The sequence below is a fragment of the Rutilus rutilus genome, assembly GCF_951802725.1.
Source record: "Rutilus rutilus genome assembly, chromosome: 15".
Taxonomy (NCBI): Eukaryota; Metazoa; Chordata; class Actinopteri; order Cypriniformes; family Leuciscidae; genus Rutilus; species Rutilus rutilus.
The window spans coordinates 29,773,544-29,797,190 of record NC_140220.1 but is presented as its reverse complement, the minus strand read 5'-3'; the positions used below and the strand labels follow the sequence as shown (position 1 = coordinate 29,797,190).

At 37.7% G+C, this 23,647-nt stretch overlaps 3 protein-coding genes across 5 annotated transcripts; 1 reads left to right on the top strand and 2 right to left on the bottom strand.

The window, feature by feature from the left end:
- Positions 1 to 173: 173 nt before the first annotated feature.
- ppat (phosphoribosyl pyrophosphate amidotransferase) lies at positions 174 to 11,130 on the bottom strand. The gene is made up of 11 exons (XM_084433159.1): positions 10,795 to 11,130; positions 4,560 to 4,626; positions 4,195 to 4,401; positions 3,671 to 3,783; positions 3,388 to 3,533; positions 2,126 to 2,198; positions 1,757 to 1,908; positions 1,147 to 1,274; positions 836 to 1,057; positions 627 to 747; positions 174 to 512 (listed from the first exon to the last, which is right to left on the bottom strand). The coding sequence occupies exons 1-11, from the start codon at positions 10,920 to 10,922 to the stop codon at positions 343 to 345; spliced, it is 1,527 nt and encodes a 508-aa protein (XP_084289285.1). The 5' UTR covers positions 10,923 to 11,130; the 3' UTR covers positions 174 to 342.
- paics (phosphoribosylaminoimidazole carboxylase, phosphoribosylaminoimidazole succinocarboxamide synthetase) lies at positions 5,825 to 16,850 on the top strand. Of its 3 annotated transcripts, none has more exons than XM_084433150.1 (15): positions 5,825 to 6,527; positions 7,362 to 7,751; positions 7,840 to 7,908; positions 7,989 to 8,729; positions 9,329 to 9,406; positions 9,940 to 10,115; positions 11,536 to 11,572; positions 12,407 to 12,604; positions 13,088 to 13,266; positions 13,372 to 13,551; positions 14,313 to 14,426; positions 14,657 to 14,740; positions 15,390 to 15,570; positions 15,731 to 15,889; positions 16,519 to 16,850. In XM_084433150.1, the coding sequence occupies exons 1-15, from the start codon at positions 6,149 to 6,151 to the stop codon at positions 16,683 to 16,685; spliced, it is 3,132 nt and encodes a 1,043-aa protein (XP_084289276.1). In that variant the 5' UTR covers positions 5,825 to 6,148; the 3' UTR covers positions 16,686 to 16,850. The 3 variants fall into 3 exon arrangements, with proteins under 3 accessions (XP_084289276.1, XP_084289277.1, XP_084289278.1); XM_084433151.1 differs by having other exon boundaries at positions 6,096 to 6,527; positions 9,309 to 9,406; XM_084433152.1 differs by lacking the exons at positions 5,825 to 6,527; positions 7,362 to 7,751; positions 7,840 to 7,908; ... (1 more) ...; positions 9,329 to 9,406; positions 9,940 to 10,115 and adding an exon at positions 11,348 to 11,466.
- A 154-nt stretch (positions 16,851 to 17,004) lies between these two features.
- LOC311305439 (cytochrome P450 2J4-like) lies at positions 17,005 to 21,932 on the bottom strand. The gene is made up of 9 exons (XM_084433158.1): positions 21,640 to 21,932; positions 19,422 to 19,584; positions 19,173 to 19,322; positions 18,922 to 19,082; positions 18,666 to 18,842; positions 18,410 to 18,551; positions 18,136 to 18,323; positions 17,878 to 18,019; positions 17,005 to 17,550 (listed from the first exon to the last, which is right to left on the bottom strand). The coding sequence occupies exons 1-9, from the start codon at positions 21,907 to 21,909 to the stop codon at positions 17,375 to 17,377; spliced, it is 1,569 nt and encodes a 522-aa protein (XP_084289284.1). The 5' UTR covers positions 21,910 to 21,932; the 3' UTR covers positions 17,005 to 17,374.
- Positions 21,933 to 23,647: the final 1,715 nt, after the last annotated feature.

Here is a 23,647-nt window from a genome sequence, read left to right as displayed (position 1 = left end):
GACAAAGTTCACAAGCTTACATGGTTATTGAAATGGATTTTGTGAAAGTTTTTTTTACAAAATAGTGGGGTTTTTTTATTTAGATTTTTTTACTAGATGATAGTCTGTCTTGACCAAACTAGTGGTTTGAAATCTGACAGCATCAGAAATGCATTTAAAGGAATATTTGAGAATTGAAAATAAATGGTTTTATTTCAGTTCTAATACAGTATTGGCCTACCTTTTTTTTATGACATAAACAACTTCAACAAATGTTAAGGTGGCACTTTTCCATAAAAAAAAACAACAACAACAACAACAAAAAACTTATGAAGTACAGTTCAGAGATTCCAAATTTTAAATTCACCACTCCAGCTCCACAGGGTATTTTCCTGTGAGACAGGCTGTGCAGTGGCCATATCTAGTAGTCTTAGTGCTTGAGCTGATCCTCTCATCTTTCCCATGTGACTCAATCCCACTTTGAACTGCAGATACCAGACCCTCAACTGACAGGTAACGGACACTTGTAGCACCTGTTCAAAGCAATTAAAGCACATAATTATAATTTAAAAAAATGTAGATGGGAAAGTGTGTTTACTTGTATACAAAACCTTAACAATGAAGTAAATCTCTGCACCTTGACTTACCAATATAACTTGCTATATCTTCAAACTCTGGTCTGTTAGCAATTAGCTCCTCTTTGGTAGGAATATTGATGCCCATGTAGCATGGGAACCGGATTGGAGGTGATGCAACACGAATATGGACCTGTAAGGTGTCATGCAACAAAGGCATTGTGTCAGTAAAAAAAAATAAACAGTAGCAAACATGCAGTACTAATTAAAAAACATTTTACCTCTGTTGCGCCTGCTTCCTTAAGCAGTTTAATAATAGGGGAGATGGTGTTGCCCCTCACGATGGAATCATCGATAAGCACCACTCGTTTGCCAGCAAAGTTGTCAGTCAATGCCCCAAACTTCTTGGCCACTCCAAGTTGACGCAGGCGAGTGTTTGGTTGAATGAACGTTCTGCCCACGTAGCGGTTCTTACACAGCACCTCTACATACGGAAGGCCAGACTTGTAGAGAGACAGAATGTAAAACTTTATAATGTCCCTGCGTGAACCAATAAAGCATTAAAACGTGTGTACAGCTCCTCATTACTCACTTCCTTTGCGTATCCTAATGCTGCAGGTGTGGCTGATTCTGGAACAGTGCTGACTACATCAGCATCAGTGGGCGCCTCAATGGCCAACTCCCGTCCACAGCGCTGCCTCACTGTATATACCATCTGACCTGTTACACCAAAAAAAGTGCTTATTTCACCTAGTACTATATATTACCGCTTAAAAGGTTGGAGTAGGTATGATTCTTTTGGATGTTTTTTAAATAAACCTCTTATGTTCACCAAGGCTGCATTTATTTGATTAAAAAAAACTTCAACACCCATAATGCACTGTGCTCAATCGGACTGTCAAAATGCGCAAGTAGGATATTTTGTTTTAACAAAAGTATTGTCATCATATGGTGGACTTTAGCTTACAAATAAACCAGGAGATCTGGGTGCAGGTAACATGGAGAAAGAGTACACTGTTCATTTACATATACTTCCGACATTGTAACAATACAAAGCTGGTTGAAAATGCGATGAACTTGCCCTTTAATTTGTCCTCTGATCCCAGACTTTTGAACAGTAGTTTTTACCACATATTACTGTTATATCTCAATCCTACCTATCACTCAAAACATAAGAACGATTGTAAACGTTATGAACTTGCCTTCAAATATGGAGTCTGGCCTTGCAAAGTAAACATACTCAAATATGCAGAAAGCAGGAGGGTCTCCTTCAGGTCGTGGGACAACGCTCAATGTCTTTAATCCATTTTTAGAGATCTGGACAATCTCTCCAGGCTGTACTTCACGATAATACCTGACAACAGAAAAATGGAAAACTGTACACAAACAAACAAACTGATCAAATATACAGTAGCTATGTGGGCTTAGGGATGGAAACCCCTTTAAAGAAATTGTATAGATAATCAAAAGCCAAAGTAAAAAAAAAAAAAAACACTTTCCCCTTTTTTAATTACACCAAAAGCAGAAATCAAATCACACAGAGTGCTTCTTTTGGAATGATGTGAACATACTTTGCTCCAATGGACTGGAAACTACAGGACTCAGATGAGACCACCCAGCCTTCTGTGTCTGCTTCTCCAGCACCTAAAAATAAAATAAAAACGAGTTTAGCAGGCCACATGCCTTAAGCCTTTATATTGCAGCCAGTGACATGCCAAGTTATAAATAGACACTTCTTATAATTGGCCACCAAAAGCACAAAGGAACATATTTTGAAGAATGTCGGTAACCAGACAGTTGATCGACTCAATTGACTTCCATAGTATTCCTACTATGAAGTCAATGGGATTCATCAACTGTCTGGTTACCGAAATTCTTCAAAATATCTTCCTTTGTGTTCAGCAGAAGAAAGAAATTCATACAGGTTTGAAACAACTTGAGGGTGAGTAAATGATGACAGAATTTTCATTTTTAAGTGAACTATTCTGAACATTTTGCGCACGAACTGATAATTTGACAGATAATTATTTATCATGAGAGCTTAGTCAGTAACACCAAAATAACATTACATTTTATCTATACTGATAGTTGTGTGACAATATATAATCATCCCTTTGCATCTGTTGCAGTTTGAATCTGTTGGCTTCATAAGTTGATTACCATTTGTAGCATGTTTTACCTGTTTTAGTTGAGTGTGTACATCTATTTACAGACTAAGACTTAAATAAAGCTGTCTTTTTATAGTGTCTCCCTGCGATTTGAAAAAAAAAAAAAATGTATTTAAGAAAAATGCAATCATTTTATTTTACAGTTTAACTGTAAAATTTCAATACTAATATGCATCGCCCTTAAAGGGATACTCCACTTTAAAATGAAAATTCTGTCATCATATACTCACCCTCATGTTGTTTCAAACCTGTATGAATTTCTTTCTTCTGCTGAACAGAAAGGAAGATATTTAGAAGAATGTCAGTAACCAGACAGTTTCTGGTCCCATTGACTTCCATAGTAGGAAAAAAAATATACTATGGAAGTCAATGGGACCAGAAACTGTCTGGTTACTGACATTCTTCTAAATATCTTCCTTTCTGTTCAGCAGAAGAAAGAAATTGAGTATATGATGACAGAATTGAAGTGGAGAATCCCTTTAAAAGAAACCCTTTAACAACAATCGGTTTATAAGCACTTCTCATTCCGAATATGGAAAGATTGTTGGCGCATGTTACGTTCCCAAATGCATAATATATGCCACCTAAATTCAGAGCAGATACAGAGATGTCTTCACCTCCAACCCTTTCCCTCACTGAGAATAACTCTATTGGTCTGCACACACCTGAGCTGTGCAGTTTGGAAATGGGCACCAGACGTCCAATAGAAAGAGGCCTATTTCCATAGGGGTCTCTCACAGCATAGATCACATCTTTATACATCACTAGCAGTGAGTATGAAGTAGGTGTCTCTGTCATCAGGTTCTTTATACTGACAAACACAAACAAACATACAAAAATAGAAACAGAGAAAATGACTTCATTTTGCAATTATTAAGACAGACAGGGTTTAACGAACAGTGGCCCAATCAGATGTTGCAGTGATGAGGATGGACTTGCGTAACTTACCGAGCAACCCAATCAGGAGTGTCAAGCTCCTCCATGGGTGGAGTCAAAGCAAGGAGCTGGGTGATTATTTCACTGTCTGAGCTGGTGGAGAGACCAACACCATGGCGCATAACCTACATCACACAAACACCTTGTATCAAATAGAAAGAAAAAAAAAAGAAGAAAACCCCACCCTTCCACTGAAATTGTATCCCTAAAGGGCCGGACACACTACACTTTTTGTTCCATTGGCTTCCATTCATACGCATGTGAATGCGGGAGACAGGAAACACAAGCTCATGCTAATTTTTCTGTTTTCCAAAGTTTGAAAAACTTTAAAAGATCAAAAGAATCTAAACTTAAAATTTGAAGGATTGCAGTAAAGTACAGTAGATTGCACATTTTAGATTTAATAAATTCTCTAATAATATTTTTTAACAAAAGACACCGCAGTATGTGATGTCATATTATGGCCATTGCGGTGTCCTGAGAATTTTTGCATGCTCAAAGTCTAGTGTGACCGCCGCTTAAGAATCAAAGCCCACCTTCTTGCGCAGCGCGGCGGCATTGACCAGTTCTCCATTGTGTGCCACTGCAATCTTGCCATGCAGCGTGTCTACCACAAAAGGCTGGCAATTCTGCAGCTCTGAGATGCCCGTGGTGGAGTAACGCGTGTGTCCGATGCCTAGGTTAACGTTGCGCAGTTTCCCCAAATCCTCTGGTTTAAAAGCTGTATTCACTAAGCCCATGCCCTGTGAGAGAGAGAGAGAAGCAATTATGTCAAGCATGTCTAATCTTGCATTTACTGGTGTATGTTGATATGTGTTGGCCCATGCAAGAGGAAGAAATCATGTTTTAAGTGATCAGTAGATGTTGTACACATCGAAATGCTGTGTTATTCTCACGCTACCTTCAGGGTGGTGTATGTTGGTGGGTTTGCTCCAGTACTCGTGACAATTCCAGCACTCTCCTGGCCCCTATTTAACAAAGCATATTGTAAAATATTCAGTTATTTTCACATTAATGATCTACAAGAAATTATGTAGATTTAGCAACTGTATTACACAGCAAAGGCTTTTTCATAAACATCTAAAAAATGACCGGTAGTGTATACTGACATCAATAACATTATAAGAGGAGCCCATTCCCAATCATGATTCATTTTATCAACGAGTGAAAGTGTTGGATGATAGAGAGAAATTTAATAAATTATAATAAATTAGGTTATGACACCCCAAATTTTAGATAAAGGTGAAATTTAACAATTCTCGATTCCAATTTCAATACCTCAGCTAAAACTAGTACTAATATCAATTTCAAAGATTATTTAAAAACAAGTAAACAAGTCGTTAATACAAAACTAACAAATAATTAAACTACAAGCAAAAAATAAAAAATAAATACAAGAGAACAAAGATATAAATGAAATATTCTGTCCTTTTCAGGTAGGTCTAACAGTTCTCAGGTACAGAAATTGAATAAAGTAGTCAAATGTAAAATACAACTGCATATAATCTTCACTGTACAAATTAAATAAAGGTTCCTTATTAAAATGTCTTTTGTTGATTGATTAACATCAACAGCAGCAGGAATTAGCCTAGCACATGCGTTCTTTCTGTTTACTTATCCATAACCGACTATGTATACTCGCAAAGGTGGGCATTTTGACATAAGTCTGTGTGAATTTGCCCGTTTAAGCTGGTTTAATCACAGGGAAACTTGAAAGAGAATCCATTTTATTATTTACATGTTGTCTGGAGCAGCTGTGCATGCTTCGGGTGTGTGCGCACACAAAACTTCTATATAACCTTCTATATAAATATTTTTAATATAAAGAAAGTGTAGATATAGTGACAAACTGATGGTATCTGTTAAAGTGATATTGCATGTCGTGAATCATTAGAAAACATGTCTTTGCAAGACTAGTCAGGAGAGGGAATGTGTCCCTCCCATTCTTCCAAAATCAAATCAAAATCGAGCCAAATCTGTTTTTAAGATTGAATGACTGCACAGTGTGTGTAACTAAAGCAGATAAAACTGGTTTATGTGAAACGGTTAGCCAGAGAATGAGAAAGAGGGGGAGGGGGAGAGGGAATGAGAGAGAGAGAGAGAGAGAGAGAGAGAGAGAGAGACTGAAAGCATGAGGGGAAAGCATAGACAGTTTATCCCAAAGATGTGACCGAATAACCATAAACGACATTTAAATCAGGCGTGCAGCCAAACGCCTTTGAGCCTTTTCCACGTGTCTTTTTGAAGAAGATCGACACAGCAAGTGCAACTCATTTGCCAAGCCACTTCTCACATTTCCTCCCCGGCCCCTCCCCCACTACACACAGCTTAAGCCAGTCATGAGGCTGTACTCGGTCACGTGGCCGTTCCTAACTGGCTCAGTCGTCTGGTTGCCTTGGACACTGAGCTTAAAGTCAACAGGGAGGGGGAGCAGAGAGGATAAAGGCAGAAGCGAACAAACAGAAGCCATTTCTAGGCAAGCTTAGAAACATGGAGCCTGAAACAGACCAACAAAGACATTCTGGGGAGGACAAGAGGCAGAGGGACACAGCTGGACACTGGAGAGGGGATGAAGTGAAGACTCTGCTTTCAGTATGGAGGGAGAGACAAGCCTGGGAAGAGGAAGAGAGCAGGGCCAAGTATGAGGCCATCTCAAGCCGTCTGAGAGAGCTTGGGGTGTGTAGAGACTGGCTTGAATGTAAGGCCCAGAGTAGGAGCATGGCTCTTCCAGACTGGAGGCCTACGCAGACGGTCTACAAACGCTCTTCTGCAGATAGCAGGCCGCAGACCCAAAGGCCTTACGTGGCAGATGAAGAACCGAATGCTGCCAGAAGAGAGGAGCCTGCTTCACTGACAGGTCTTCAGGAAGGTAACTCTCAAACAATAGCAAAACTAAAATCCTGAAACTACAATATTTTTGCCTGAAAAACTCAGGTTAGAATTGAATATTTGGTTAGGGTTTTTTTTATATATATATTATATATATATATATATATATATATATAATTTTTTTTAAATAATATATAAATAAAATAAAACACATTCTACAACACTTTTTAATTTCCAGTAAAACAGTGGTTCACAACTAGGGGGCCTAAGGAAACTTCTAAGCCTCAAGATGACTTAAAATTATTTTAAATAAGACAAAGCAACTAATAAATAAATAAATAAATACTTATATATAAATAAATAATAATATATAAATCATTTTTATCCATCTTAACTTCTTTGAAGAACCCAGGTTCCCGCTGTCTTGAAAAACCTGAATATATATAGTAGCCTAAAAGTGTGATTTCAAGCCCTGGAATTGTCATTAATTAATAAAATCTTAATGTAATAAAGTTCGTAAAAATTCCATGGTAACAATGAATATGCATTTTCTAGCTTTGTTGGGTTTAATTGGTTAGAAATTGTGAGTAAGATAAAAACGCTTATCCAGTAAAGGGTTGAGGTTACAACTGGAAAAGTCATGGGGCCAAATATAGTTTATAGAAGTTCATAGAAAAATGGGGGGTCTTGGAAGCAAATTTGAGAATGCCTGCAGTAAAACCTTTAATCTGAAAGCCCATTAGCTAATACTTGCACAAGCTAATTTATTTAAAAACCCACCTGGTGGCTCCATTCAGCTACATTGTTTATACTAAATATTCCTTTGCCTTATGTTGCCAAACCTGTTGTTAAGTGAGAGCCAATTTACTTCTAGGGCTGGAAGGAGGTAGACACTGGTCTGACAAGGAGGTTCGGGCTCTTCTTACGGTTTGGTCCGATAAGGAGGTTCATAAGCAGCTTCAACGCTCCCACAGAAACAAGGCCATTTTCCAGGAGATGGCACGTCGGCTGGAGTGCCAACACAGCGTGGTGCGTGACTGGAGACAGTGCCGCACTAAATACAAGAACATGAAATATGACTACAAAGTCAGCAAGAGTCAAGGCCGGCCAATAAGGTTCTTTGCTGAGCTTGACGCTATAATGCAGGGCAAAAACATTGAGGGTAGATTTGAGGAGGACGAGTCACCAAGGAACATACTATACAGGGACCAGCTGGCCATGAGGCGTGAACCTGTCGAAGAACAGGTTATCAAGATTGATGATGGTAAGATTTGTTTTAATTAATTGCAACAAAATAGTTCAGGTTCTCCATCTAGAAGTTGACTTTTTCCATCTTTATGCCCTTGTTTTAGATGAAAGTCTGGCAGAGATGCAAACAATAATGAATGCCGCCACTCATCCACTGATGGCAAGAGAGACAGGTGAGTTCTGACAAAAACTGGAATGCTAAATGCTGTTTCAACATCTTAAATTTCTCAAAAACCTCTCATTTATTTTTCAGCGACGACAACAGCAGCAGCAGTAAACGAGATGAACATAATAACAGTGCACGACTCAGGCAGAAACTGGAGTGAAGAAGAGGTGGCCGCACTCCTTCAAATCTGGGCCGAAGAAGGGATTCAGCGACAGCTACAGGGTTCAACCAGAAACAAAGACATATTTGTGCAGATTTCACGCAGGCTTCTTCAGCAGGGGGTGGAAAGGGACTGGAAACAGTGTCGCACTAAGTACAAAAACCTAAAATACCTCTACCGTTCTCTGCAGAGAGGAAAAGCCGACATCGGAGATCCTCGCCGTGTCATGAGGTTTTACGAACAGCTGGATTCCCTTTTGTCCAAGCCTCCTAGAAGTCGACTGAATTACGCTGAGTTTTCCGACACAAATAATTTACTGAGAAACTCTAGGATGTTTACTCCTCCAGCATTTGAGGAACACTCCATGGGTGGACTTCCACATGAGAACAATGACATTGTTGCAGTTAGATATGACCAGCTGCCCATTGATGAGGCCACATTGAGATCTCCTGCCATTTCTGCAAGAGTCTTTCAAAACCAGACTGAGACCGAAGGCATTTTAACGAGACCAGAGGAAGTGTCAAATGTTGAATTTGAGATACCTGAAATGAATTCCACAATAGTAAGGCCTACTGGCAGCCCTCCAGTAGAATATGAACAGCATCTCTCATCTGACTCCATCTCTGCTGTTATTTATGACGACAGTCATAATTACAAAAGGATCCCAGGTATTAAAACAAATTATACCAGTGGTTCTCAACTGGTTTTGTATCAGATTTGACATTAGATTTCATGTGGCGACCATAAGCACGACCAAATTGGTATATCGTATAAGAGGAAACTAAAAAAAAAAAAAAAAAAAAAAAAAAAAAATTTTAGGACAATAATTCACTGCACAAACACAATTATCCTTCTTGAACCTTCTTGAAGTAAAATTGCATTTTACCTGGCAAAGTTTTGTTCATGTTTTTGGAAAATAATGGCATGAGGATGACGCAATCGGTCCATGTGACAGATGAATTTGTACCCCGGGCTTTGTGTTTGACACAGTTTGATCGAACACAAAGCCTTCAGTGTCAACAACAAAAGATATGGGAAGCATTTGCCTCATTTTAAGCCTTTTTTTTTTTTTTTTTTTGCTATCCTAATTACACAGTTTTCTTTTCCTGCTGTTAGTAACCCAATCAGACAATTGTTTGGTCACGGCTCACCAGTTGAGAACCACTGAATTATACCACACAAAATACTTCATTTCAAATTATCATGTGCACATAATGTTACTCTCATTTGCATTTTCTCAATATGAGTGCATATATTTGCAATGTAGACAGCAGCGACCCATCATACACAAGAGGAGAGCACGTGTCGGCTACCAAAGGGAGAAAGAGGAAAGCTGCAGACGAAGGTTTTTCCATTATATTCTCCTCACAGACATTCTCAAAGTTGTGAGCAATGAGCAGAGTTAGGTGTGAGTCAATCTTGTGACTTCAGTTTGACTAATAGAATCAAGATTGGGAATTAGAACGCATTGATAAGGAAACATAGAAAGCATTTCATAACAAATGAAAATGTGATTTAAGTTATAGACAACATAACAGTGGCAATTCAAACAATCCTGAACTCATTTGGAAATCAAAATAAAATAGTTACAAGAGGGAATCAGGATGGAACCAAGAGTAATTATAGTATAATAAATGAATATATATATATATATATATATATATATATATATATATATATATATATATATATATATATATATATATATATATATATATATATATATATATCTATTACTGGAATTATATTCATTATGAAATTCATCAGTATTATCACTTTCTTTGACAAACGTAGCATATTAAGAAAAGGTCAGTGAACAAACACGTTCTTTGACTTTGACCCATGTAACAGTGTTAACAGTATCTTATGTGTGTTTAGGGGATCGTTTGATTTGTAAACAGTTTCATCAGAGCACTGATGATGGAGAAAGCAGCACAGACTGGTCGGAGAATATAGACTTCCAATGCAAAGAAGAGGAGGATCAATACATTCCGATCATGGAGATAACCTCTGTGTGTTCAATGGCATCCAATGCAATCACATCTGAACAATCGGTGAGACGCAGGACAATAGAAGTCTATTGATCTGTGTTTTTTCTGCATAGCTGCAGGGTATTGCAAATCGTCATGTTGACTATGTGCAATATAAGCATTTATAAATCATTATATCAGTAAGAAAACAAGATGAGGTAATTGCAAAAGTTGCAGCTAGGTAAATTCATCTGCATGATAAAGAGCACTAAATGTGGTCAACATTTGAAGTGGATCAAAAAAGTTCATCAAAGTTGTCCTAAGACAAGAACGGGTATTGTTCAAAATTCATGTATAACTTTGATGCAAGGTTTTGATCCACTTCAAATGTTGACTACTGTAGTTTGGATATTATATGTGAAACAAGAGATTAATTTCATTCAGTGTTTTCAACCTGGGAACCACAGGCAAATTCCTGCATATTATAGGATACTTTATATGCTTTATTTAAAAGAAGAAGAAGAAAAAAACATATCAGTCTTAGATGATTTGCAGGTCTTAGCTGGTTTAAGATGGTTTTCCATCCACTCTAACCCCCTTTAAAATGTATCAGAACAGCCTGGCCATATTGGGAGCATAGGCTGGATTATGTCATATATTTTCAGCAGGAATTATCTTAATATTTTGTTCCATACTAAGAGTAAAATACCCCCGAGTCACATAAACAGGGAGCAGCTAATTAACAGCAGCACGCTTAACTTACCTGTGCTGTAAAGCAACAAGTCCAAGTGTCAAAATCTGCGCGACCTCCAGTTGTGTTGGCCATTCCCCCGCTGCCACACAGCCGAACACCCCGCATTCCTCTCCAATGCCCGACTCCTCAAACTCCATGTTCTCCTCTCTGAATAGAACTAGCAGCTAGCTGGGTTTGTACAGGTGGTTGTAGCGTGTGTTTCCACGCTGGCTAGCTGGCGTCTCTCTTTTACCACGTGCTTGTTTCCTCTAACAGCGGAACATGCGGCAAGGGCAGAGGATTTGGCAGCACAAATGCTCAAATGAACAAAAACATAAGATTTGAAGTCCAAAGTTAGAGCAAATGGAAAACAAAAAGTTTAGCAAAGCAAGTTTTGTCAAATCAATAAACTGTTTAAAGTCGCTCAATGACTTGCGTAACGCGCTCAAACTTCAATGTAGTTTGCAAAAATGCATCAGAAGTTTAGAACGAATGTTTGCTCCTAAACAATATCAATAGATACGTCTTTTCTTTTTTCTTTCAAAGTATGCAGATTAAGATTGTGCCCACGTGGTGAGGATGGCGTTATTCTGATTGGTTTTTATGAGTCGCCAGAGTGGCGTAACGCGTTGCTCTCATGAAAATAAATGAGTCTCGCGCCTCTTCGACATACTTTTATATCAGCCTTCCTCTGAAGTCCAGGTAGTTATTAAAACGTTTGCCTGAAGCCCAGCGACACAGAATAATCAAGTTTCTAATCATTTTTTGCAGGAAAAACGACGCTCATCAACAATGTCGAACACAGCAGGTAAGTTTGGAATCGTTCGTCTGCTTGAATATTTCTGGTGTTCACCATGTTTTTACCGCGTTGCAGTTGCGCAGTGAATACAAATTCAACCACATGGCATAACTCAGTCAGTAGACATATTGTTAAGTTCTTTTGTTTTCTGATATGTTATTAATTCGAATCAGTAACACTACTAGATGAGGAAAGATGGTAGTATAAGTTTTTTTCAGCCAAGATAAAACAGAATATTGGTCAATTATAAGTCTGTATAAATCTTTTAAAATCTAGTTTAAAACTTGTTTAAACTTAGTTCAAAAATGATGTAATAACTGTAAAATGTCATTAGTGTAACCATCAAAAAACTATTATTAAATCAATTAAAATACTTTACTTTAAAATAATTCCCCAAAGCCAAACCCTTTTTTAAATAAAATATGAATTTTTGAGTCATTATAAATCAAGAAGTTTTCTTAAGGTTTATCCATTTCACCTTAACAATTTTTTAAATATTTTTTTATTAAAAGGTCAAATATGTGACACTTTTTAAAACAAGGCCCTAAAGATGTCATCTGTTTTAGGTTTTCTTGTCACATGACAAAAAAAATGGGTTCCTTCATGGCAGTTCTGTCACACTGATTTTTGATTCAGCGTACACATTTTTTTCAATTAATATTAAATTACTTTATTGATTTTTATTGATTTATTATGAAACATTATTATTATTATTGCTGTTAAGAAATAGATTGACAAACTTAATTTTTTTCAAGAGCAAAAAAAGAGCATTGGTTATTGTCTTAAAGTCACATACATTGGAATCAATTAATGTGTATTGTTGCCTTGGTTTTTTCTGTTTAGAACTGAAACTAGGTCAAAAACTGAACGAGGGTAAGACCAAGCAGATCTTCGAGCTTGTGGGTGAGTCAGGTCATGTTCTGGTCCAGTCTAAAGACCAGATAACAGCGGGCAATGCGGTTCGGAAGGATCAGATGGAGGGAAAAGCCGCCATTGCCAACAAGACCACCAGCTGTGTGTTCAAACTTTTACAGGATGCTGGTGAGATTTCCTTTCTGTTGACTTGATTAAATGAAAAATAAATTATAGAAAACATCTGGCAACCTAGTTAATTTATTTGTCATAAACAATATTCATTCAAAAAATCTAGTTGAAGATCTTCATGAGGTAGCCCCAATTTCAAAGTTGCCAGAGGTCTCTAGAAGTAATTTACTTTTAAAATAGTTCCCACAACCTCAGCAATTTAGTGAATTAAATTTAGTGTTCACCATGTGCAGCTTTTGATGAAGGTTTTACTGTGGGGAAATGACTGCCTTGTGACAGCCATGCTTCCTTTAATTATTCTCCACTATGCATGCTGTGTTTAGGCTATTAAGACTGCTGTCCCAATTTCACAGTGTGAAAGCATGTGTCTTTTGCCAGTCATGCCTCTTCTCTGCAGAGTCTTTGTCAGTATATCACTGCACTCTGTTTGAAAATGCTGTTAATGTACTAGACCAATCATCGTGAATCACTTTCTATTAGGGCTTAAGACGGCATTTGTCAGGCAGCATTCTGAGACTGCGTTTGTGGCGTCCAGATGTGAGATGATACCCATTGAGTGGGTCTGCAGGCGCATAGCCACAGGCTCCTTCCTCAAACGCAACCCTGGGGTCAAAGAGGGCTACCGCTTCACTCCGCTAAAAATGGAAATGTTCTTTAAGGTGAGGATCTGTTAATCAGAAATAAAGTTGAGAAGGCTTTTAATCGTAATGTCAAATTTTTTCCACATATTGATCACCCATTTACTTCCATTATTCTTCATTCAGGATGATGCCAATAATGACCCTCAGTGGTCAGAAGAGCAGCTGTTGGCGGCTGGGTTTGAGCTGGCAGGTCTGACTATTGGTCGCTGTGAGGTGGACATCATGAGCAAAAGCACGGTGGCCATTTTTGAAGTCCTGGAGAAGGCTTGGGCTACACAGGACTGCACGCTGGTGGATATGAAAGTAAGAAATCTGGCGTAGAGAAGTCCACATTACAACTAATGACTCAGAAGAGCGATATAGTTAGAATCACTCTCAGAACGATTCTTTTTCCATCTGATGAATGATAAGCCAATCAAAATCCGTCCTACTTTAAATAGCTTAAGTGTTTAAGGCAACAGACACCATAAATCAAGCTGGTCACGCTAGTCACGCTCGCATCAGCTGACTCTCAGCTGATCCACATCTACCTATAGGTATACGACGCCTATCTCTGTATACATATATAAGCTCCTTCAGTATTATCAGCAGCTATCGCGTTTCTCAGGAGCGAATTACCCTCCTCCATCCCCAGCTCCTCCTCTCATCAGTCAGTATGGCATTCTGATCCCCTTGAATCAGACTAAATTCTCGAATTGTTGTACATTAAAATATTGACATTAATGATATCTGCAATACATTTTTGTTTACCCTAAGGGGGGTTAGTGCTGCTCTCCCTGCTCTTATCCATGCTAGGCTGCATGGATTCGCAGGGAGTTCTGGCCAATCCAAACTATATGCTAATTGTCAATTGTATTTGACGATAGTGGTCCTGACAGAACTGCAGTGCATGCTTATAATAAACGGAACATTATCATCCGTTGGTGTGGATGCTGATATAGTTATTGTTATAGCTATCTTTATAGTATTGTCCTTGGTATTGGCACAGGCTCCTAATTATTTTTGTATTATTGTGGTAATGTTACTTACAGTAGAGGTTTAATGCCCATAATCTGTCATTTTAGATCGAATTCGGTGTAAATGTGACCACGAAAGAGATTGTGCTGGCTGATGTGATTGACAACGACTCGTGGAGGCTCTGGCCAGCTGGGGATCGCAGCCAGCAGAAAGACAAACAGGTAAATAGCCAAGCATCATGATGTGTTTAAAAATTATATACCTCAGGGATGAAATTAATTTATGATACTTCTTTACTAGAGTAAAACTAGAAGCCACTAAGAGTTTAGTATTAATCTGGTGAAGCAAATGTCCTTCTGCTATGATGATCATGATCTTTCCTGAGAGAACTAACTAACCTGTGGCAAGACCTATATGAGTATGATTGTCAGAAACACTGTTCTCTTTGTAGGTTTACCGTGACCTGAAAGAAGTCACTCCTGAGGCCATGCAGATGGTGAAGAGGAACTTTGAGTGGGTCGCAGAGCGAGTCAAGGTACCATTATTTACAACAACAAAAAAGATGTTTGTTTACCTTGTAATCTTTAAATCAGAATATAACTGGATCTAGAGTAAAAATGACACAATTCTCTCTAGTGACTTGCTGGATTTCTCCAATCATATAGTCCATTTAGTCCTTCCCCACCCCCTCAAACTTGCATTCATCTGCCTCCATTTTTAATTTCAATGCCCACATCTGACAATCCAATCAACAACCAAGGCTTAGAACCAAGTCCCCGCCCTAATCGTTTTCTTTGAATAATTTGTTACGCTCAGATCAATTACGCTCAGTTTCTTTTACTGTATCAAGAAGCTGAACGCTAACATTGAGCTCTGTGACCTTTGGCTATTTACTTAGTTGCCCTAGTTCAGGCTGTCATCCCTCTTAACTTCCCTCTTCCTCCAATCTTTCACAACATCTAAATGGAAAAAAAACACTATATTCCTTGCTTAAACTTTTCATAGATGAAACTTTAGATGGTATTTCTAATTGAGAGAGTATGTTTTGTTTAGTTTTTTTCCACCATGGTTTTCCACCAATGCTTCAGTTAGAATACTCGAAACATTATCGGGAAATAATGTTTGGAGTATTCTAACTGAAGCATTAGTGATTAATGGGAATCTGACTCTGTGTGTGCATCTAGCTGCTCCTGGAGTCACAGGCGAGAGGAAGGGTAGTAGTTCTGATGGGCTCTACCTCAGATGTGGCTCACTGTGAGAAGATCCGTAAGGCTTGTGGTTCATATGGCATTCCCTGCCACCTTAGAGTCACCTCTGCCCATAAAGGCCCTGATGAGACACTCCGCATCAAAGCTGAATATGAGGGTATGACCGAACACTAGATTGTCATTTGATATATTAAGAATAGAACAAGCATGCCCTTTCTGCAGACTGTTTTATTTATTTCATTGCCAAAATTATGTAAAATGTATATTTAAAACTATTTGAAATTACTAATTTAATTGATCAATGTTTTTCTCCTCAGGTGATGGAGTTCCCACCATCTTTGTAGCAGTGGCAGGCAGAAGTAATGGCTTGGGTCCGGTGATGTCAGGAAACACTGCGTATCCAGTTATTAACTGTCCTCCAATTACCCCTGACTGGGGTGCTCAGGACATCTGGTCATCTCTTCGCATGCCTAGCGGTACTGATTTAAATGTCATTAATTATTGTTTGTGTTACTTTATGCGTGATATGATTATCTGTATTGTAATTGGTGAGTGGACACTACTACAGACATGCATGGGGTCTGAATTTTATTTTATTTTAGTGTCTCTTATACTCACCAAGGTTGCTCTAATTTGATCGAGATACAGTAAAAACAGCAGTATTGTAAAACATAACAATTTAAAATAACTTTCCTAATTTAATATCTTTTTAAAATGTAATTTACTTCTGTGATGGCAAAGCTGAATTTTCAGCATCATTACTCCAATCTTCAGTGTCACATGATCCTTCAGAAATCATTCCAATATGCTGATTTGCTGCTCAAGAAGCATTTCTTATCAATGTTGAAAACAATGTTGCTTAATAATTTGTGGAAACCATGATTTTTTTTTTGTTCAGGGCTTTATTTGATTACAAAAAAGTTCAAAAGAACAGCATTTATTTGAAATGGAAATCTTTTGTTACATTATAAATGTCTTTACTGGCATTTTTAATACCGAATAAAAGTATTCGTTTTCTTAAATCTCCAAACTTTTTAATAGTAGTTAAACAACTGTGCAGCTGAATTGTATGCAATGCTAAACATCTTCTCATTCTCTCTTTCAGGTCTGGGCTGCTCCACTGTTCTTTCTCCTGAAGCTGCTGCTCAGTTCGCAGCTCAGATCCTAGGTCTAAATGACCATTTGATCTGGGCCAGACTTAAGGCATCAATGCTGAACACCTGGATCTCCCTGAAACAAGCTGACAAAAAGCTGCAAGAGTGCAGCCTGTAATAGATCAGCATTTTCATTCCCTTCAAACACCTCGTACATTTTGCTAACATTTGTGTACACACCAGTCATTGCCTATAAACAAGCCTATGTGAAATGCTGACCTAGAGCTTATTTGCAATAATACCATTTCAGGTGTACATTACATCAATAAACATTCCTCTGTTACATTTGTCTTGGTGATTTTGTTCTTCAGCAAAAAAAAAATGTTATAATGAGGTGCTGTTTTAACCACGTCACACACGAGGACCCCAGTATGATGTTAACTAGAAATACTCTTAGATTCTTTAAAGAATGGTAATGTCACCAATATATCTCAGATCACAGACAACCAGCTGTCTTACAATGAGTTACTAAAATTTGTTATTCCTGCACATTAAAGAATTATTCAACACTTCAAGTATTATTCACTATTTATTTACTTCTCACATTTATTGAATTAAATCATATACTTTTGAAGTTTAATTATTCCTGTAGGCCACATTGTGATTTCTTTTTTTCAGTCCCCAAATTTAAGTCCTCTTAAAATGACAATAAAAACCTTTGTTATACCATTTAAGATATTTAATACTTTTTAACGACCTTAAATTTGATACAACTGAATTTAAGGACCCTGAGAAAAGTTGATTTGATGTGCACAGACAGAACCTTGAATTAATTTGATTAAAAATGAATGAAATCTTGTGCTTTTTTTAGCGTGGCACTGCACATAATTCATATGGATGGGGACAGTGAGTGGCCCCCAGTTTAAAATCTAAACTGGGCTCCACACCCGCTGGTGAAGAGAAAGTGAAGCGCTGCAGCAGAGAGGAGAAAAACAGGAACAGCTCCATCCGTGCCAGTTGCTCCCCAAGACAAACTCTCTTTCCTGAAAATCAGATAAAATGAAGGGTAATCATAAAGGGTGTCTTTTTATGGGGGCATAATTTATGGCAGGGTTCCTCAAACTCGGTCCTGGAGGGCCACTGTCCTGCACAGTTTAGCTCCAACCCTGATCAAACACTGCTAGCTGTGAGTTTCTAGTGATCCTGAAGACATTGATTAGCTTGCTCAGGTGTGTTTGATCAGTGTTGGAGCTAAACTCTGCAGGACAGCGGCCCTCCAGGACCGAGTTTGAGGAACCCTGATTTATGGGGTTCAGCATTGTCAATGTATATATTTGGATTACTTTAGAAGAAAAAGAGTTTCCCTATACCTAGAGAAAAAGGCAAAAAGGCATCTCTCCTTCTGAAATTGCCCTCAGCATCCAGGAAGTGACCTGGATTAAAGGAGTGAGGCGTCTCCCACTCGGACTCATCAAACAGCACTGATGTCAAATTGCCGGTCACCATTGTGCCCTACAGAACCACAAGAGGTTTAACAAGAATAAAATTATACACACTACTCTTACTGTGCTTTAACTAATAGGCTCTGCTTAAGTTCACATTCTTATTTTAAACATCACTAGGCCCACCTTTGGGATAGAGTATTTTCCTATCTGAGTATCTTCCAATGTAACTCGGGCCAAATTTAATGGAACAATATTTCCAATCCTCTGTATCTCATGAATGACAGCGTTGGTGTAAGGCATGTTGTCCTTGTCTGATAAAGATGGTTGCCGTGACCCTCCCAAAACACGATCAATCTCCTCCTGAACTTTGGCTGAAGATACAAAAATTAGAGATAGTGTGAGTACGTATTTCTTTTTAAGTGCATATGAATGCTGTTTCAGCACAGTAAGCTCTCACCCTGTATCTCAGGATATTTCATCATGTAAAGGAGACCCCAGTACAGAGTGGTAGAGGTGGTCTCAGTTCCCGCTATAAACAGATCCAGAGTACAAAAGCACAAGTTCTCCACATCAAACCCAGCGGCTGTGTCGACTTCAAGCTAAACAGCACAAATGAGAGGCATTTGAATTCAGTAACCATACATTATTATTACCAGAGCTTTCCCGTAGCAGCTCACGTACTGACGCCCCCCCCCCCTCAGAAAGGGTCTTACTTTTTCCATCTCGGCAAGAAAGCAGTCAATGTAGTCCCGTGGATTTGATGGATCGTAATCCGCTCTGTGTTCATTCACCTTCTCTTTAACAAAGCCAATCACTTCTTTCCACAGAGCAAAAATTTTCTTGTGCGGTCCAGGCAGTCGCCGCATGAGCCATGGTAGCATGTTATAAAGCTAAAGAAATCAAAACAAAAAGTAGATGAGCAGTGAACGCAAAAGCAAAGTTAAGTTGTTCAAATTAGAAAATGTTTACCAGAGCCCAGATGCCTCCTTCCAAATAAATGACTTCATTGATGTTCTTCAACATAGACTGGAAGTCATGGTCACTGTACTCAAATCGATTCCCAAACACAAGGACACAGATCACATTTGAGACAGCGTTGTTCAGCAGTAAGCGAGGGTCAAATGGTCGACCTGGAACAGTTGTTCATGTAAATCACACTGTGCTTAAAAATTTCAAATGCAATTGTCAATTATTTTCAGTCAACAAACCTCAATAAATACCTTGTTCATTTGAAATGGCTTCATTCATGAAGCAACACTCAAGACTGATGGATGGCTCTAAACTTTTCTTTCCCAATCCAAAGTTTCGAAGCGTTGAGAGTGCAAATCTCCTCTGATGCTTCCATTTATAGCCATTGCTTACAATTAAACCTGCTCACAAAAAAAAAAAAAACTTTACAGTTAATAGATTACTGACAATTTATGGTGAAATGCTAAACCACCAATTTAACATTCTGATATTAAACTGACCTTTGTCTCCAGTGATGTCATAAAATAAAGGTAATGTGGGACGATCAGCAAGGTTATCACCCTGTTGTGTATAGACCTCCTTTACTAGTTTATATCCATCCAACACAACAATTCTTGGTCCAAAAATTTTAAGGCTGAAAATCTTGCCGTATTTTTTTGCAAACTGCAAAATATGAAATAACCAACATATGTAGTATTAATTTGAGTCCATTTACACTGACTAAAATTACATGTCATTTATGTGAATGAAAATAACATCGATTGAAGATAAATTAGAGGATTTATTAGATTTTTTCTTCCGGGTGAAGAATTGTCAATCATTCTGGTGAATCAATCAAACTTATTCAAAAAGTGGAGAGGGCGGGTCTTATCTAAAATTCGGAAAGATCCTCCACTATACCTTTAAGATACAAAATTATGAATAATCATAGGTTTCAATAGTTTGCAATTCTTCATTAATTTTAGCCTATTTACTCTGACTACAATGATGTAATTTTTGTCATGAAAATAACAGAAGATTATGCAAACATGTGACAAACTATTATAGACCAAACTTTAGCCACATTTTCCAACATTCTGGGAAAAAAAATCCAAACATTCATTAATTCAGACATGTTTATTAGTTTCATTTTAATTAATTTAAACCATGGCTAGCTGGTTTAACTAGTTTTAGCTGGACTGTTTAACATTCCCAGTCTGACTAGCTGGAAATATAAAGTTGTCAGAACTTGAGCTCCTGAAATAATAAGTATACTGTATTATATACTATTTAGAAATACTTCATGCATTCATACTGTTATAACTTTTGCATGTTTTGGATATTCCATTACGTAGCTCATTGTTATGGCAGGAGCACCCAAACCCTGACCATGTGAACAGAACCCTTTGTCATGCTTTGTTCATTATTTGTAATGCTGCATTCCAGACACTTTGGAATTTGGAATTTTCCCACCTCGTTCTTGGGAAATAACCTCTGGAACGCCACTCAAAGTCGGATATTCGACCTGTGAACTCAGCGTACATCGATCAACCCCGACCTCAGCGAGATGAATCATTAGGCGTCACTTCCAAGATGTCGGCAAATCCTGCTTCCAATGAGCATAAACGTAAAAATACACTATTAATAATATATTTAAAATTAACTGGATCAAGCACTGTCTTTGTGAGAATAATTTTCCATGGTTCTTTATCTAATCTTTAAAAAATGTGGCGGTCTTAATTTTTTACTTAACTGTGATTTCAAATGCACCAAACTCCCAATTAAGTTAATTAAGCTTTGAATGCGTGGAAACTGGTCAACAAAAACACATTTTTCTTCCCATTCCTGTGTTACTTGGAATAATCAATATATATTATTCAAAAACAAGACTATTATGCAATGATTTTATTAGTAGCTAAGTTTAAAGAAGGATTTTCACCATTATGCTATTTTTGTAAAGAGGAAACAGAAACAATCTTACAATTTACTTTTCAGTTGTAATTATACCAAATTATTTTGGTCCCAAGTTTCTTTGTTTCTTTTTGATTTGTTTTAGGTTTGTCACAATAACTGATATAATGGTCTTGTTTATGGATTGTGATACGGTTTATTGGAAATGGAAGTTGTAATTAAAATTCTTATGTTACTTGGGAAATATCATATACATAAACCAAAGTGTATGTTACTATTTTCCACTGACTTACAGTTTTTTTCACCACTCTCTAACTTAAATACAGAACAATCATAACGCTGTTAAGACATCTCAGCTGTTGAAAATGATACTTAATGTATTAGATCGATGGATGATTGATTTTTAATATAAAATGCAGAATTTTGATTTTATTGTTTTATAGATTCAAGTGCTTTGGTATTACTTTTTATTCCCCTATTATTGTTATTTCAATAAAAACAAATAAATAAATGTAAAAACCAACTTTAACATTAGACACTAAGTTTATGTAATAATACTCGTTTTTGCTTTTCGTCGGCTGTTTTCAAAGCGATTTTATGTTGTTTTTATCAGTTTTTTTCCATAATTGAGAAAAAACCACACACAATTATTCTCATCTCGTTATGTCGTGGCGACATCATGTGGTCAACATGTGAACGTGACGTCTGATTGCATGGAAGTGAGGTCTGAAGTGGGACATTTAAACGTCCAGACGCAGAATGAGCAGTTCAGATCATGCATTCGCCAACTATCGAAACATCGATTTTCACAACAAGAATTTTATTTACCTCTGCAAACTGAAGATGGATCTTACTATGATCTATATGATGAAGGTCTCCTATAATCGGCAAAGACCAAGGTCCAGGAGGAAAGTTCTTCGGCGCTTTATTTCTGGTATAATCGCTCAGCAATAAAAACACACACGAAAATATCAAAATACTTTTGATATCGATCCACTCGTAAAGCTGCAACAGGTCCATGATGACTGACGTTCTGGATTGTTGTGTACGGAGCAACAAAAAAGAAAGAACCCTCTTAAACCGGAAGGTCGAATCCATGCGCGTCAGAAGCAAAATAAAAAGTGGGCGGGTCTTCCCCATAGACTTCTCACAGAAGAAAAATACTGGAGTACTAGATGCCATTTCCTGTATTGACGCCTCTTAATGAAACAATAACAAATATATATGAAGGTAATTTGCGGTTTGAAATTCAGACTTGTTTTGGCAATAAATCCATAGACATATCGCATGTCATTCTTCATGATTTGTTAATTCAGGTGACGCGGGTTTTAACCCTTTCTTGCTTACAGTCCACTAGAGGGGGCGACAGGATAATAAGTCTTTTCTACTCTTTCCCTGTTTGCATCAGTTTAAATGACAAATAAATGCATGAATTTCATTCATAAATAGGCCATATCTGTGTATCCACTCTCCACGCACGACGGTGTAATTGACTTCCGGGTAAAGATGCGATCAGTCAAATGAAATACAATAAACGTATAAATTAAAAAGCCATCGGAAATGTCGTCCAATTTTCTAATACTATTATTTGATGACAACAATACATTTGGAAAACAAAATACAGCCATTTGTGCTTTTTTTCTTTTAAACAAAAAACCAAGCTGCACCCTTTTTTAAATGAATCTTTCGTAAATATTTGAAATTATTGAATGATTTTATTGTGTTTTAATGTTATATGAAATGTTACCATTAGTTATTTTCTCATTTCATGTCATTATCATAAAAAAAAAAAAAAAAATGAAAGTTGAGGAGTGTCACCCGCCCAGATCAACAGAATCATCAGCAACCACGATTAGCCAAATTCACCTGCCAGCAAAGTGATTCAATGGGATACAAGGTGTAGCTCGCAGCCTCTTCGACCTTCACAATTTAAAAGCACGCGCGGCTGATTTATATAGGGCAGACACGACCTGTGTTTCTCTTCGACGGTGACTGGAAATTTAAGCTGCGCTTTTTCACGTTGGATATACTCGCGCGATCAAATACAGATGTGTTAAACACGATAAGAACACAAATTCTACCTTTATTCGTTAAAACAGTCGGTATTTCCCACAATGATTCTGCTATTGGCCCACGTCACGATTACTAAGCGCTGCTATTGGCGGTCACGATATTAAGGCAAAGGGAAGGGATAGTTCGCCCAAAAATGAAAATTCTATCAGTAATTACTCACCCTCATGTTGTTCCAACCCCGTAAGACCTTCGTTCATCTTCGGAACACAAATTAAGATTTTTTTTTTTTTATCAAATCTGAGAGCTGGATCACTACCTCCATAGGCTTCTAAGGGTTTGAAACTTGCTGGCCCAGAAAAGTTATTAAACACATCGTTAATATAGTCCAAGTGACTACAGTGGCTCAATCTTAAGTTTATCAAGCGACGAGAATACTTTTTGTGCGCAAAAAAAACAAAACAAAAAATCGACTTTATTCCACTATTCATTTCCTTCTCTCTGGGCCTCGAGTTAGTTCACGTAGTATAACAGCGTAGCGCTTCTGTGTTATACGTGACACGCATCACACACATGACCAGCGTCGGCCAATAGTGTGAAGTATAACACAGAAGCGCTAAGCTGTGGTGGCACTGGCAGACAAGCCAAAGGTTTTTCACCGCGCAAATACTGGATGTTGATTTGTTATTGTTTTTGCAAATATAGATTAGTAATATAGAATAGTAATATTACATGCATGTTGTGGATACAGCTCTAATGAAGCATGTAAATTCAAGATTAAGCAGGGCAATCTGATAGCTGGATTTTTCTATTCCACGTTGTTTTT

Bases quoted from the DNA above. Each gene is read 5' to 3' on its own strand.
- paics (XM_084433150.1), top strand. From the start codon at position 6,149: ATGGAGCCTGAAACAGACCAACAAAGACATTCTGGGGAGGACAAGAGG. The intron at 8,730-9,328 runs GTATTAAAACAA...TTTGCAATGTAG, and splicing joins TAATTACAAAAGGATCCCAG to ACAGCAGCGACCCATCATAC. The intron at 14,427-14,656 runs GTAAATAGCCAA...TTCTCTTTGTAG, and splicing joins GCCAGCAGAAAGACAAACAG to GTTTACCGTGACCTGAAAGA.
- ppat (XM_084433159.1), bottom strand. From the start codon at position 10,922: ATGGAGTTTGAGGAGTCGGGCATTGGAGAGGAATGCGGGGTGTTCGGC. The intron at 3,534-3,670 runs GTAAGTTACGCA...TGTGTTTGTCAG, and splicing joins ACTCCTGATTGGGTTGCTCG to TATAAAGAACCTGATGACAG. The intron at 513-626 runs GTAAGTCAAGGT...TGCTTTGAACAG, and splicing joins AGATATAGCAAGTTATATTG to GTGCTACAAGTGTCCGTTAC.
- LOC311305439 (XM_084433158.1), bottom strand. From the start codon at position 21,909: ATGGATTCGACCTTCCGGTTTAAGAGGGTTCTTTCTTTTTTGTTGCTC. The intron at 18,552-18,665 runs GTAAGACCCTTT...TGTGCTGTTTAG, and splicing joins TTCTTGCCGAGATGGAAAAA to CTTGAAGTCGACACAGCCGC. The intron at 18,020-18,135 runs GTGGGCCTAGTG...GTGGTTCTGTAG, and splicing joins GAAAATACTCTATCCCAAAG to GGCACAATGGTGACCGGCAA.